The 15,330-nt window shown below is 39.3% G+C and overlaps 1 protein-coding gene across 1 annotated transcript; it reads right to left on the bottom strand.

The window, feature by feature from the left end:
* Nucleotides 1–6,616: 6,616 nt before the first annotated feature.
* On the bottom strand, nt 6,617–10,193 carry LOC117296972. The gene is made up of 3 exons (XM_033780074.1): nt 10,002–10,193; nt 8,565–8,861; nt 6,617–6,936 (listed from the first exon to the last, which is right to left on the bottom strand). The coding sequence occupies exons 1-3, from the start codon at nt 10,069–10,071 to the stop codon at nt 6,794–6,796; spliced, it is 510 nt and encodes a 169-aa protein (XP_033635965.1). The 5' UTR covers nt 10,072–10,193; the 3' UTR covers nt 6,617–6,793.
* Between the last annotated feature and the right edge of the window lie 5,137 nt (nt 10,194–15,330).

The raw sequence follows: 15,330 nt of genomic DNA, 5'->3' as shown, positions 1-15,330 counted from the left end.
CATCCATAGGTATATACATCTGACCGGCTTTCTGATGATCACGATGTGTGGGTCTTTGTTGGAACCGCATCACTGAGAATGATCCGATCAAGATTCATCCGCATATATCCAGTGCAGTGGTATGGTGCAATGTATCCCTGCATGCGCTTTGAACTCATCAGCTGCAACTAAAATGAATAATTGTGAATGAAGCTTAACGACACTGGACACTATTGGTAACTGTCACAGACTAGTCTTCAAAGTTGGTGTATCTCAACATATGCATAAAATAACAAATCTGTGAAAGTTTTAGCTCAATCGGTCTCGAAGTTGTGAGATATATCAATGAGAAAAAAAACACCCTTGTCGCACCATGGTCACACGAAGTTGTGTGTTTTCGTTCAGATGCTTGATTTCGAAATCTGAGGTCTCGAAATCAAATTCATGGAAAATTACTTCTATCTCGAAAACTACGTCACTTCAGAGGGAGCTGTTTCTCACAATGTTTTATACTTTCAACCTGTTCTCCCCATTTAATACTCGTTATCAAGAAAGGTTTTATGATGATAATTATTTTGAGAAATTACATAGTGCATGTCCACTGCCTTTAATGTAACTATACTTCAAGGGACTTTGCTTGTGGGCGACTTTGCTGGGGGGCGAGATGACTGGTATTCACTTCAAGGCAGTGGACACTTTTGGTAACTACTCAAAATAATTGTAAGCTTAAACGAGCCACGAGGAGCTGTTGATAGCATAAAACATTGTGAGAAACGACATCCTCTGAAGTAACGTAGTTTTCGAGAAAGACAAAATAATAATAATCCACTTAAATATTTCAATTTAGTTTCGGGACCCAGATTTAGATTTTGAGGTCCCGAAATCAAGCGTCTGAAAGCACGCAATTTCGTGTATGTAAACAAAGGTGAGTTTTCTTCTATTATTATCTTGCAGCTTCGACGACCATTGAGTTCAAATTTTTACAGGTTTGTTAGTTTATGCATATGATGAGATTCACTATTAAGTGAGAAGACTGGTCTTTGACAATTACCAATGGTGTCCAGTGTCTTTAATTTGCCATGGGACACAATATTACTAAAATTGTGTTTAGTGACTATTTTATTTTTTTAATCTATGAATTTATTAAATTAAATTAGTTAATAACAATAGCATGTAATCTCGCGCCACTGCAGAAGGAAGTCCTCTTTATCATTATTCCGCCTTGATGTTTCTAGAGCATTTAATAATTATTGCTTATTTATTTATTTATTTTGAAAGTCATCATGTTTTCTTTTTTTTATATAATCCACTTAAATATTTCAATTTAGTTTCGGGACCCAGATTTAGATTTTGAGGTCCCGAAATCAAGCGTCTGAAAGCACGCAATTTCGTGTATGTAAACAAAGGTGAGTTTTCTTCTATTATTATCTTGCAGCAAGGCTTCTTGTCTGACCTCTCCATACTACTATTAAGTTCTGATAAGTAGGTTTCCTTTGTATTGCCAAAAATAAACTTATGCAAAGCATTATATGCCAATGAATATCGCCACAAAACACGATAAAAACTTGTGACAAAACCATCATCAGTAACATTCCTAAAAAATAAACTTATGCAAAGCATTATGCCAAGGAGTATTACCACAAAACAACAATAAAACTGGAAACAAAACCATCATTTGTAAAAACCCTCAAAAAGAAACATATGCAAATCATTCTGCCTAGGAATATCACCACCAAATAACAACAATATAGCAGTAGCACTAGTCCACCATTCGAAGAAGAATGACCCAATTGTTGCTGAATAATTTACCATACTATAATAGGATACCGGGGTCGATTTGATTTCTCACAGCAGCAGTTATTATGCCGCAAAAATATAGTGACCATGAATATGTCTATGTACAGACATTCAAATTAGTTTACAATCAAAGGAAGACACAGCTAGCACAATCTGGCGAAAGTCTATAGAACACACTTCTTATTCGCAATCTAGAGAGCGCACAGGTATCAAATTTGTTTCAAATTAAAGGAGGCTGACACAATTTGACGAAAAGTAGAACACAGGATGTTGTTTCGCAAATCTAGAGCGCACAGATGTTTTGGAAACAATACGTGTTTCTGGAAGTAATTTTGAGGTACCTTTAGGGGCGACAAAAAGTGACAGGTCCAAAAGAACATCAATTCTTGCAATATTATTACACGACTTGTACAACAGAAATTGTTACCACATGAAAGTTACCACGGCAACATCAAAGACACTGGACACTATTGGTATTGTCAAAGACGAGTCTTTTCTCACCTGGTTATCTCAACATTTGCATAAAATAACAAACCTGTGAACATTTGGTCTCGAAATCAAATGTGTGGAAAATTACTTCTTTCTCGAAAATATGTGACTTTCTCACAAATTATTATACTATCAACATCTCCCCATTTCTCGTTACCAAGTAATGTTTTATATGCTAATACTTCTTTTGAGTAATTACCAATAGTGTCCACTGCCTTTAACACATAAATTGCAGTAACACGATGTAATGATAATATCATGAGCCTGGTTGGTTCTGCTAAAAAGAACCGTGTGTTTCAAATCGACGTTTCGATCAGTGTGGTCTCCAGCCTTCAAGGCGGGAGACAGTATTTCCATCATGTAAAATTTCAAATCCTACTTTACACAGGAGTTGTGTACCACAAGAAAGTTAACACAGGATGCGGTGTATTACCTCAGGATCTTGTTCTTATAGGGCACACAGCGCCCTCACTGAAGTCAAAAGAAAATCTTCTATTGAAAGTGTTACAGTGTTAAAGAGATACCCAGCTTCGTTGGGTTCTTTGGGCTACAAAATAAACTAAAACATGACATAACAAATTGGCAAAACAAATTGGCGTTAATGTGTGTCGACGTAATACGTCGTTTTATAAAATCTCTTATACATATAACGTAAGGGTACAACTTGACTTGGGTACGAGTTCACATTGTTATGAGTTAACCTGGGGACGAGTTGACTTGGGTACGAATTAATTTGGGTTAGAGTTTACTCGGGTAAGAGTTCGCTTATTACGAGTTCACCTGGGTTCGAGTTGACTTGGGTACGAGTTGACTTGTGTACGATTAATTGAATTGGGCACGAGTTGACTTGGGTACGAGTTCAACTTGGCACGAGTTGACTTGTCTCCGAGTTGACTTGGGTACGAGTTGACACAGGTACCATGTAATTCGAATTGCTCCCGTCAGGTCAACTCGTACCCTAGCCTATAAACATCTGGCGTCACACTTCGAGGCTCGTGAATAACGCCAGAGACATGCCTAGGAACCGGCGTGTAGATTAACCTTGACCTACCCTCATTTCACATTCAGGGTGCGTTCGTTTAGCTTCCCTGGGTCGACCCCGGTCTGCCCCGGTACGTTCGAATAGCTTTGACGGGGCTCACCCGGGTTAGCCCCCAGTGCCCTGCTTGTGGAGTGGGTCACTTGGGGGTGACCTGAGGTGCACGCCGTCACCACGAGAGGGCGAGTGTGATCGTTCGATTAGCTCTTGTCAGGGGCTCACCCGAGTGAGCACTGCGGGGTCGACCCAGGGAAGCTTGTCGAACGCACCCAAAGGCACGCAGTCAAATTCTATTGCGGACTTGACAGTTTGGGCATCTATGTCACTGCACTTTTATCATATCATTGTATCCAATGGAATTACTGGATCTAGCGGCAGGGATCTGTCTTTATCCTTGCGGAAAAAGACAGTGGCCTAGATCTACTCGTACCTCAGGCAACTCTTACCGGTTTTTGGCTTAGTTCTCTACCGATGAGGGAGCTAAAGCACCGGTACAATAAATATACCGGCGTCCTCAGATACTGTCGCCCAAGCGGCTTTCACGCTATGGCCCATAGTGGACGTATCACTTTACACGCCCCCCTGAGTTGTCAATGTGCCAGGTGCGATGATCGACTAGGAGGATATTTTCAGACCAACGAAATAAACGTTGATACTACTTCGCTACGCTCATACGCAAGAAAAACAGTTACACATTATTGGGCGAAACAAGGAAAGAACTAGACATTAGGTGTTTGTGAACAAACACAAAGCTGTTCCGTGTTCTTTTGCTTGGATTATGAGCTAAAATGACCAAGGAGTCTATCATTGAAAAAAAGAAGAAAATGCTGAAGTAGAGGTCGACATGGGGTCATGGTAACCTAAGGCTGATCTCCAATGCCCAAGGAGTCTCTAACTGAGAACAGTTTGAAAATCGATATTGCCACACTTTGGGTTGACCCAGAAGTAAAGGTCAACTTGAGGTCACGGTTTTTCAAAGTTTATTTTTAACGCCTAAGGGGTCTAAAACTGAAAAAAGTTTGAAAATCGGTTGTATAGTACTTGAGATATGGTCCCACTTCCGGTTGACCTGGAAGTAGAGGTCAACTTGAGGTCACGGTTTTTCAAAGTTTATTTATAACGCCTAAGGGGTCTAAAACTAAAGAAAGTTTGAAAATCAGTTGTATAGTACTTAAGATATGGTCCCACTTCCGGTTGACCCGGATGTAGAGGTCAACTTGAGGTCACGGTTTTTCAAAGTTTATTTTTAACGCCTAAGGGGTCTCAACCTGAAAAAAGTTTGAAAATCGGTTGTATAGTACTTGAGATATGGTCCCACTTCCGGTTGACCTGGAAGTAGAGGTCAACTTGAGGTCACGGTTTTTCAAATTTTTATTTATAACGCCTAAGGGGTCTAAAACTAAAGAAAGTTTGAAAATCAGTTGTATAGTACTTGAGATATGATCCCACTTCCGGTTGACCCGGAAGTAGAGGTCAACTTGAGGTCACGGTTTTTCAAAGTTTATTTTTAACGCCTCAGGGGTCTAAAACTGAGAAAAGTTTGAAAATCGGTTGTATAGTACTTGAGATATGGTCCCACTTCCGGTTGACCTGGAAGTAGAGGTCAACTTGAGGTCACGGTTTTTCAAAGTTTGTTTATAACGCCTAAGGGGTCTAAAACTTAAAAAAGTTTGAAAATCGGTTGTATAGTACTTGAGATATGGTCCCACTTCCGGTTGACCCGGAAGTAGAGGTCAACTTGAGGTCACGGTTTTTCCAAATTAATCTCCAATCCCCAAGGAGTCTTTAACTACAAGCAGGGTAGGAATCGGCCGAGTACTTCTTGAGATATGGTGCTACAAATATTTCCCAATTAAGTATGCAAATGAGGGTCACGTGGTTAATTAATTAGGAATTTTAACATTTGTTTTACATTTTAAGCGAAGTTTATGTTCTAAGCTTCAATTTGGTATAATAAACTCACTCTTTCGTATTATGGTTTGGGAGATTAGGCTTAAAGAAAAAAACGTGTACAAATGCTATGGGTTTTAGGCAGAAACAAAGAATAATAATAATAATAAAAATAATAAAAATCTCGACGAAAACAATACCTGTTCCGACGGTAGGTCGGAACAGCTAAAAACAATACTGAAAATTCCCCTTTTCAAGAATTTCAATGAGACAGTATGGGATAGGGCTGCATGCACGATATGCAAATTTAAAATAAGATGATGCGTTTAATTTACCTCGAACAAGACGACGAGAAGGAGGATCTTGCAGGGTAAACTATGTGGGTAGAATTCTGCGCCATGCTGGTTGCGGCTTTCCAATTTCTTTCAGACAAGTTTTGAGCTGCTGTGCGGAGAGTTGGTCAACGCCTTTCTTGTCGAGCTGTCCAACGCTGGCCCAGCCGGTGTTGCAGGAGATTCCGTGCCCCCCCCCCCCCCCAGGTATACGCTGTACGTCAGGTATACGCTGTAAGGGGGGGGGGAGGGGCGCCATTTTGCTAGTGTTGTTGCCGCAGCCGCGTATTGCGATCGTTAACTTCATTTTGTTTACACAAAAACGAATTAAATTCATCCTTTTCTCTCTCTCTCCTTTTCTCTCTCTCCTGTCCTTCAGTAATCACACAATCAATAAGACACAGGAGATTAGTTTGACTTCTTTGTAACAATGTGATGTAGAAGTAATGTTTATTTTCTAGGCCAGCATTCTTATTACAAAGTTTAAAACAGGATTAAAACATTACCCATAGTTTAACCAATCAAATCCAATAAAGGTGATTTAAGAACCGCCGGCTTGAACAATTTCTTGCACTCAAAGTTAGTCACCGAAGTTGCAACAGAATATTGAAAGAATAAAACACAACATTTTGTGCTTTCAGATGCCTACATAATGCTTCGGGCATGAAGTGTTTTTATGAAATTCAAATAGTATTTGAATGGTGTGTGGTCTTTGCACTTTTTGTAGGACAAAAAACACAATGTATTCAAATTTACACTAAACTTACACAGTTTGAAGATAGTGATAGCAGAAACCTTCCCTGAAAATATTTTTTGCTGAGGTGCTGTAGTTTTTGAGAAATGAGTAAAACAATGTCATGAAAATAATTTTCGTCTCAGTGATAATGAGACGAAAATTTTAGCATGTAAAAACGTATTTTTATGAAATTGTTTTACTCATTTTTCAGCAACTAATATTTTAAGGACGCTTTCTACTATCATTATCGTCAAACGGTGTAAATTTAATGTAAATCTGTGGACATCGTGTTTTGTGTTACAAAAAGTACCCAAATCCTTTAAGGAGGTTGCTGGTTAATTTGTTGTTGTTTTGTTGTTGTTGTCGTTGAGTTAAGCCGATGTTTTAGGGATATGACATCATAGACCTTTTTGCAAATACACATTGGGCAAGCGCTAACTGTTGAACAAGTGAGAAGACTGGTCTTCGACAATTACCAAAGGTGCCCAGTGTCTTAAAGGTCTGTTCTGACGGGAGGCACGCACATCCAGCTTACTTCGCTGCTTGGGTTGGGGCAACATCTCTTGGCGTCCACCTCTTTACATAGTTGCGTATCTCCATGCGACACTTTTCTGGACAATGCAAAGGATTGCTGAGGATGCTTTCAAACACAGGGTCAGTGAATGGAGGACATCCTGTATCAAAGAGAATCATTTTGTAAAAGTCTTATTTCTGCGACGTCACCCTTGCATTCTATATCCACGAATTATTGCACTTTCTCCTAAACATAACTAAAAGAACATTTTCATTCGTGATGGGCATAATAGTGTCGTTGCAAATAATCGTTTGGCTCAAGAGAAGGGGGATCTGTTTGCAAGGCACTGAACAATTTCATGTGAAACACAAGGATTTATTTTCAACATAAATTCAACGAATCCAACATATCAACCATATTATTGAAGTAACAAACATAATATGTGGAAAGTTTGGCTCAGTCCATTATAAGTGGGTCAGTAGTGAACAACCATGCACAGTTGTCAGCATTTAAAGGGCTATGTACCTTTTGTAGGACAAAAATTAACCACAATGTCCACAGATTTACATTAAACTTACATAGTTTGAAGATAATTATGCTTCCCTGAAAATACTACTTGCTGAGGTGCTGTAGTTTTTAAGAAATGAGTAAAACAATGTCATGCAATTAATTTTCGTCTCAGTGATCATGAGACGAAATTTAATGTAGCATGTTAAAACGTATTTTCATGACATTGTTTTACTAATATTTCTCAAAAACTACAGCACCTCAGTAAGTAATATTTTAAGATACGCTTTCTACTATCATTATCTTCAAACGGTGTAAGTTTGACGTATAAATATGTGGACATTTACAAAAAGTACCCAAATCCTTTAAAGCCATTGGACCCTTTCGGTTCAGAAAAAAAAAAAAAGTTCACAGATTTACAAATAACTTACAGGGTTTACAGAAGGTAGTGGTGAAAGACTTCTCTTGAAATAATATTATTCCATGAAATGCTTTACTTTTTGAGAAAACAGCAAAACGATATCAATTCTCGTTAACGAGAATTACGGATTTACTTAAAACACATGTCATGACACGGCGAAAACGCGTGCAAACAATGGTGGGTTTTCCCGTTATTTTGTCCCGACTCCGATGACCGATTGAGCCTAAATTTTCACAGGTTTGTTATTTTATATAGAAGTTGTGGTACACGAAGTGTGGGCCTTGGACAATACTGTTTACTGAAAGGGTCCAATGGCTTTAAACACATTGCCCTTACTTAAATTTTGCTGTAACAATCATCATAAGCTGGTTAATTTTTAAGGTTTTTCAGAAGCGGTTTTCTTGAACATTTTTACTCCAATTCAGAGGGAAATATTTACACACAGGCGGGAACAAAAGTTTTCCAGAGTAGACTATAATTATTGAGTTGAATGTCTCATAAAAGCGCCACCTATTGGTATGAGTAGGAAAGGCGCTCTTTCTCTGGTCCTTTTCGATTAGGATTCGGCTCAGGCTAGCTTCAAGCGGGGCGGCCCGCGGTTGTTTAGACAATATTGTGCATTTGTTTGCGTATGCGCTCAGGGCTTCGGACGAGAGGACGGAGCCTGGAAGCCGAATCAAAAGCCAAAGCCGTGGTTTCGAAAAGGGCCTCTAATCAATGCACACGCACACTTTTGCGCAACAGCCAAATTACTCAAAAGTGATGCTCGACGCCATCTCACAATAAGGAAATGAGATTTGTAACCCAATTAGTTTTCAAACTAAAATCAAACAACTGTAGGACTATTGTTTTATTCTTACCAAATGTGGGTTGCAGTGTCGTTTCAGTGATGGGCTGAGGTTGCGGAGTGGTCTCGGGCCGGGGTTGCGGAGTGGTCTTGGCCCAGGGTGGCGGTTTGAACATCACCTTAATACTGGGAGGCACGCACATCCAGCTGTAGGCGCTACACGGGGTTGGGCAGCATCTCTCTGTGTCCTTGCAGTCGTAGTCGTTTAATGACTTGCGGCAGTCATTTGGACAGTTTCCTACCTGCAATACGCCGTCATACACAGGGTCATCCCAATCAGGACATAAACCAGGATGTTGAACCATTGCTCCTGTATCGCAGGAATAATTTGTAGAAACCAACGCTTGAAAAATAATTAAACCATTAATGTGTACGTGGTTGTATTTTTTCACTAACTTTCCTATTTAAGGCACTGGATGCTATTGGTAATTACTCAAAAAATTGTTAGCTTAAAAACTTACTTTTGGTAACGAGCAATAACGGAGAGCTGTTGATAGTATAAAACATCAGAGAAACGGTTCCCTCTGAAGTAACGTTAGTTTTTTTGAGAAAGAAGTTATTTCTCACTAATGAATTCGAGATCTCAGCTGAGGTCTCGAATTCAAGCGTCTGAAGCACACAACTTGTGCGACAAGAGTATTGCTTTTCTTCCATTATTCTCTCGCAACTTCGACGACCAATCGAGTTCAAATTTTTACAGGTTTGATATGTTATGCATATGTTGAGATACACCAAGTAAGAAGACTGGTGTTTGACAACCATCGAAGGTGCCCAGTGCCTATAAGTGAGAGAAACAAATATTGCATAGTCCAGCAGAATAATTATCAGCCCTTTCGTTGCCAAGAATGCATCATATTGCTCGAACGGCCACCATGACACACGACTCTTTTAAAGACATTGGATTGGACACTACTGGTAATTGTCAAAGACTAGCCCTCACAGTTGATGTATCTCAGCATATGCATAAAATAACAAACCTGTGAAAATTTGAGCTCAATCGGTCGTCGAAGTTGCGAGATATTAATGAAAGAAAAAACACCCTTGTCGCACTATGGTCACACGAAGTTGTGTGCTTTTAGATGCTTGATTTCGAGACCTCAAATTGTAAATCTGAGGTCTCGAAATCAAATTCGTGAAAAATTACTTCTTTCTCGAAACCTACGTCACTTCAGAGGGAGCTGTTTCTCACAATGTTTTATACTATCAAACTCTCCCCATTACTCGTAATCAAGAAAGGTCTTATGCTAATAATTATGTTGAGTAATTACCAATAGTTGTCCACTGCTTTTAAAAATATGTTTCCCGCGTTGTCATTTGAGTTTTGAGATTTTGAAAAAAAAAATTTTTTAAATAGACGATTGTCATTGACTCGTTTAAATGCAACACTTTTGCAGTCCAAAGATCATTTGACTTTGTAACACGGCAAAAGTGTGAGGTTTCCTGCGCTTACCGTTGCCAGGCGTTCCTTGGACCAGAACCAGAACACTGGCTGCAATAATTGCGTACCAGTACAAACGCATTATCACATTCACCAAGTCCTTCTTGGTAGAAGTTGGAAAACAAATACACACTTTAGCCTACACCCCGGTGTCAAAGATTGCAGAAATATGGGCTGGCACATCAACGAATATACGATGGAAACCAACAGGTTTGTGTATCGACAAGGAGACGCATGCCGGTTTTATAGCATGACCAGTGACCAATGAGCAATGACCAATTACCAACTCCCAATCACCAATCACCAATCACCAATCACCAATCACCAATTACCAATAACCTTTGAGCAAAACCAATGAGCAATCAGTCAATCCGTATCACACTAAAATTCCTTTCCTTTTATCTGCAAATTATTCACCGGTTTTCGTGCGTGAGCTCTGTATGATATTTATAAATATAGTCAAAAGGCTTCTGGAATTTTATCATTTTCGACCTTTTCTGAAAAGTCTCAACCAAAATAATGTACCATTAAATTGAAACGAAGAGCATAACTGTCGTTTGGTTCAGTTCAGTTCTATTCTGTTTGTTATTCTGTTATGTATTTATTATTCAAAGGCTATATAACAATTTCTTGCAAAACTGCACTGTATTGCTTTTTATTGCAGTGTAAATCCCTTTTAGTTTAGTTTTATTTATATTTTATACTCTATTTTCATTTGTATTTGATTAATTTACTTTTGTTTCATACTTATGAATAAAAGGTGTGCTTATTACTGCAATTTTTTTTGTAAGTGGTATATTTCGCTTGTTTATTGTGTATTTTTGTATAACATATTTTTAGACACGCAAAACCAAGACGCATTTCACTGTAGAATTTTATATTTTTGCAAGTGACAATAAAACATCAATAATAATAATATATCATTCAAATCGGCATAATTAATTTATTGAGTACTTTTTATATATTCGGGTTTTTTTTTTCTTCTTTTTTCTTCTTTTTTTCACACACAATTTTATTTAAAGACACTGGACACTATTAGTAATTGTCAAGGACCAGCCTTCACAGTTGGTAAATCTCAACATATGCATAAAATAACAAACCTATGAAAATTTGAGCTCAATTGGTCGTCGAAGTTGCGAGATAATAACTTGGAAAAAACAGCCTTGCCACACGAAGTTGTGTGCTTTCAGATGCTTGATTTCGAGACTTCAAAATAATTCTAAATCTGAGGTCGCGAAATCAAATTCGTGGAAAAGTGCTTCTTTCTCGAAAACTACTTCATTGCAAAGGGAGCCGTTTCTCACAAGGTTTTATACTATCAACCTCTCCCCATTACTCGTTATACCAAGTGAGGTTTTATGCTAATAATTAATTTGAGTAATACCAATAGTGTCCACTGCCTTTAAAACCCTCGAACAAGTCACCACTGTGACAGCTGTCACCGACCGATGGGTTTTTCATCTGCCACTGGCTGCTATTTCAGTTTATCCTGTACTGGGGCATCTGTCAACACCTCAAAGTGGAATCGCAGACTTTGGCTCCAAATTTAGCCTAGTTAATAGTCAATAAGTGCGTGTTATCTCCGTCGATAAGTGTTTTTTTTTTTGTTTTTTTTTTGGGGGGGGGGGGTATTCTATTATATGCTTGTCTTGGTGTTTGCTGTCACTATACAGTTTCTGTCTCCAGGAATAACTGTCACCCACTATGAGAAATTAGCATGGCTGGTGGAGAAGGATTTTGTACACAATTCGCCTTGTTTGGGGATATTATCTTCGGATGACGGAATTTCATGCCACACCGGTTTATGTAAGCCAATATATTACAGCGTGCGTCCATACACCTTTTCGATACCATTGCGCAAGCGCAGACTGTTGAATGAGGTGCATTGTTGGATAGATATGGATCAAATGTGATCACCAGACAGATCACATTATATTCTATATTCATGAATGCACCTAATTCCAAGCTTTACGCGCCACCCCAGTATTTGCAAAAAGGTCTATGAGGCCTTATTCTTCATATAGAGCGCCACCATTCACTACAAACGGTGGGATGATAAACGAACTTTGCATCGGGGACAAAGAATATTCGTTTTGTTTTACCCATACACCGATGTGTGTGTAAAGCACTGTAATACTCAGTACTTCCCAAAGCTCTGTGGAAAATATACTTTTTTAATGGCACAAAGGTTGTGGTTTCGAACCACACCTGAGTAATATGCATGAGATTTTGTTCATAGTACTCGGGAAGGACATTGAGTATATACAGTGCTTGCACACATTGGGTATGAGTAAAAAAAAATAGCCAGCGGAATAGCCAGCCACACAGTGCATCCTTATAATCTCTGTGCAAAATATACCTACAATCTGATGTAAAAACAAATGTGCTGAAATAACCAGCACTAGTATTGAGAAATGAATTAATTTTGGTTTTTACCCATACACCGATGTGTGTTAGCACTGTATACTCAGTACTTTCCCGAGCCCTGTGAAAAATATCACAGGCATGTTACTCGGATTGGATTCGAACCCACGACCCTTGCAATTCTAGAGCTGTGTTTTACGGACTAGACTACCGTGGTTGAGAAATGAATTGTTAAAAAAAAATATACTGTTGATGCAAGTAGTATTTCAACGTTATGAGACTGCCAGTGTCCTTCAAACATCCTGAAATCGACTACCGAATAGTCCATGTAACACTATTAAAAATGCTGGGCAAAATAACACTGGATAAACTCCATTCACAAATACCTCAGACAGTTTTGCTATTCCTATTGGTGGAGAGCGCGTCACGTGGGGTGTATAAACCTTTGATAATGACCAGTGTTTATGACAAGCTGGCTTCCGCGTGTCGGGCGCGCGCAAGATTATCACGCGGAACGCAATTCATAGATATAGATAGAAACAGCGCGTAATCTAAGCGCGCGCGCGTAATCTAAGCGCGCGCGCGTAATCTAACCGCGCGCGCGTAATCTAAGCGCGCGCGCGTAATCTAACCGCGCGCGCGTAATCTAAGCGCGCGCGCGTAACCTAATATTTTAAACCTCGAATTTATAACTGTTAAAGTGTCTGTAATTGTATTTTTTAGCGCCTTTTAACCTTGGGTCGAATTGCCATGTGATTCGAATCACACGGCAATTCGACTATGCCTGTTTTAAACGGCCGTGAAAGAACTAGAAGCGAAACTATTGAGTAGATTTTGGGGTTGGGCAAGTAAAACAATTGACCAGCGTTGGGTGTTGTTTTAGGATAGTTGGATAAACTCTATCTCTCTCTCTCTCTCTCTAGTCGACCGAGGTCGGAATCATGTTGAGACTTACCCATCCCTGTCTATCTCTCATTAGGTTGGGAATATCAGCTGGAAGCACCCCAGTGTCCCTATAGCAACTACATCTGCGGCTGAGCCTTTGTTGGATAAACATTACCCAATTATGCATAATTACACTGCTTGATCCAATCACGCAGTGTTGGGTAGGAAGTGTGATAATAATCTCAGAAGCCTACCCAAATAGTCCATGCAACTTGTGATTTAAAAAAAAAAAAAAAAATGAAAAACTACCACAAGTGTGTTTACGAGTAAGGCACATCAATCAAGAAGAAATGAAAAGAAAACTTTTGGAATTACTTTCATCAAATTGTGTAAATGTTGCACGTCAATTATTTGAACAACTTTCTAAGAGCCTTTACGGGATACTGTATACTATAGGATAACGCATTGTACTTTTCATTTCATTCCACTTGACAACAATATTATGCAGACATGGTGGAACTGAAAGACAGCGGTTCGTGTTTAAATGTATTAAATCAACATGTGAAAAATCGGGCTCAATCCATTGCGCGAGTCAGGAGAAAATAGAGAACTTTGACTTTATTACAAAAGGTGTCCAGCGCCTTAAAATAACCACACATTACTCGAGGGTCGATTTCACAAAGGTAGTCCTAACTTAGGACTAGTCCTAAGCAATGCTAAGAGATAGGACTGGTCCTAAGTTAGGACCAGTAACTCATCCTAACTTAGGACTAATCCTATCTCTTAGCATTGCCAAGGACTAGTCCTAAGTTAGGACTAGTCCTAAGTTAGGACTACCTTTGTGAAATCCACCCCGGGTTTGTTTACAGGTGAGATTGTAAAACATCCTTAGGAGGTAAAAAGAGATGACCACTAGAACCAGATTCATACGGATGAATAATGCCTTTGTGTCTCTTTCAAAAATATCTTTGACTGACTCATGATTGGAAATGGAAATCGCGTGCCGATGTGGTTGTACTTTTAATATAGCTTGTCAAGCAGGAAATCCAGACAGCAAAACATAACCCAGTTTTGTATACAAAACAACCCACTTCCACATCGTTCATACATCACTTGGATGTCAAGTATAGACTGTGCAACCCGAGGCCCAATCTGAAAGCACACAAAAAAAGGCAACAAGGGTGTCATTATTCTCTTGCAAAATCAACGACCAATTCAGACCAAATTTTCACAGGTTTGTTATTTTACACATCTGTTGGGATGAGGGTCAAGTGAGAATACTGGTCTTTAACAACTACCAAAGGTGCCCAGTGCCTTTAAAGTTAGGATATTACGCACGAGGCTAAACTTCTTCTTCCACTTTCAATTTTGCAACAATTAAAGGTAGGCTTAGTGCATCAGTACATGTAATTTTCTTACCAGAGCAACAATTTAGTCGCCTTTCATATTATTCTTTCAGCATCCTGTTGAGGTTAACCATACTGAAATAATCATACCAAAAGAAATGTGATTCATGCAGAGCAGAAGCAACAAAAAGTCACTAGTCAAGTCGGTAATTGTTGTGCGGGTCGCCACCCACCGCTCTGTTTTCCTTTTCGAATCCGCGACTTGGGGTCCAGATTCGGCCCCGACAAGTTTGCGCGTGCTTTGTGTATACGCGCGCAGGACCTCGGACTTAAAGGAACACGTCGCCTTGGATCGGTCGAGTTGGTCTTTAAAAAGCGTTTGTAACCGTTTGTTATAAAATGCATATGGGTAGAAAGATCTTGTAAAAGTAGAATACAATGATCCACACAAACATGCCTCGAAATTGCACGGTTTTCATAACACGGTCGGCCACTTATGGGAGTCAAATGTCTGACTCCAATGAATGGCCGACCGAGTTAGTTCGCAAAGTAAAGGGAAAACCACGCAATTTCGAGGCACATATTGTATGGATCATTGTATTCTACTTTACAACATCTTTCCAACCATTATTATGCATTTTATAAAAAAACGGTTACAAACGGTTTTATAGACCAACTCGTCCGATCCAAGGCAACGTGTTCCTTTAAGCCAAATCCAAAATCTTCTTTACACAAATCCTCCACAC

The sequence above is a fragment of the Asterias rubens genome, chromosome 11 (assembly GCF_902459465.1).
Source record: "Asterias rubens chromosome 11, eAstRub1.3, whole genome shotgun sequence".
Classification (NCBI taxonomy): domain Eukaryota; kingdom Metazoa; phylum Echinodermata; class Asteroidea; order Forcipulatida; family Asteriidae; genus Asterias; species Asterias rubens.
This window is presented reverse-complemented; position numbering and strand designations above follow the sequence as displayed.

Coding starts and splice junctions, on each gene's coding strand:
- LOC117296972 (XM_033780074.1), bottom strand. CDS start 10,071: ATGCGTTTGTACTGGTACGCAATTATTGCAGCCAGTGTTCTGGTTCTG. Junction 8,862..10,001: donor CCAAGGAACGCCTGGCAACG/GTAAGCGCAGGA, acceptor CCTGCGATACAG/GAGCAATGGTTCAACATCCT. Junction 6,937..8,564: donor GACACTGCAACCCACATTTG/GTAAGAATAAAA, acceptor TCTTTGATACAG/GATGTCCTCCATTCACTGAC.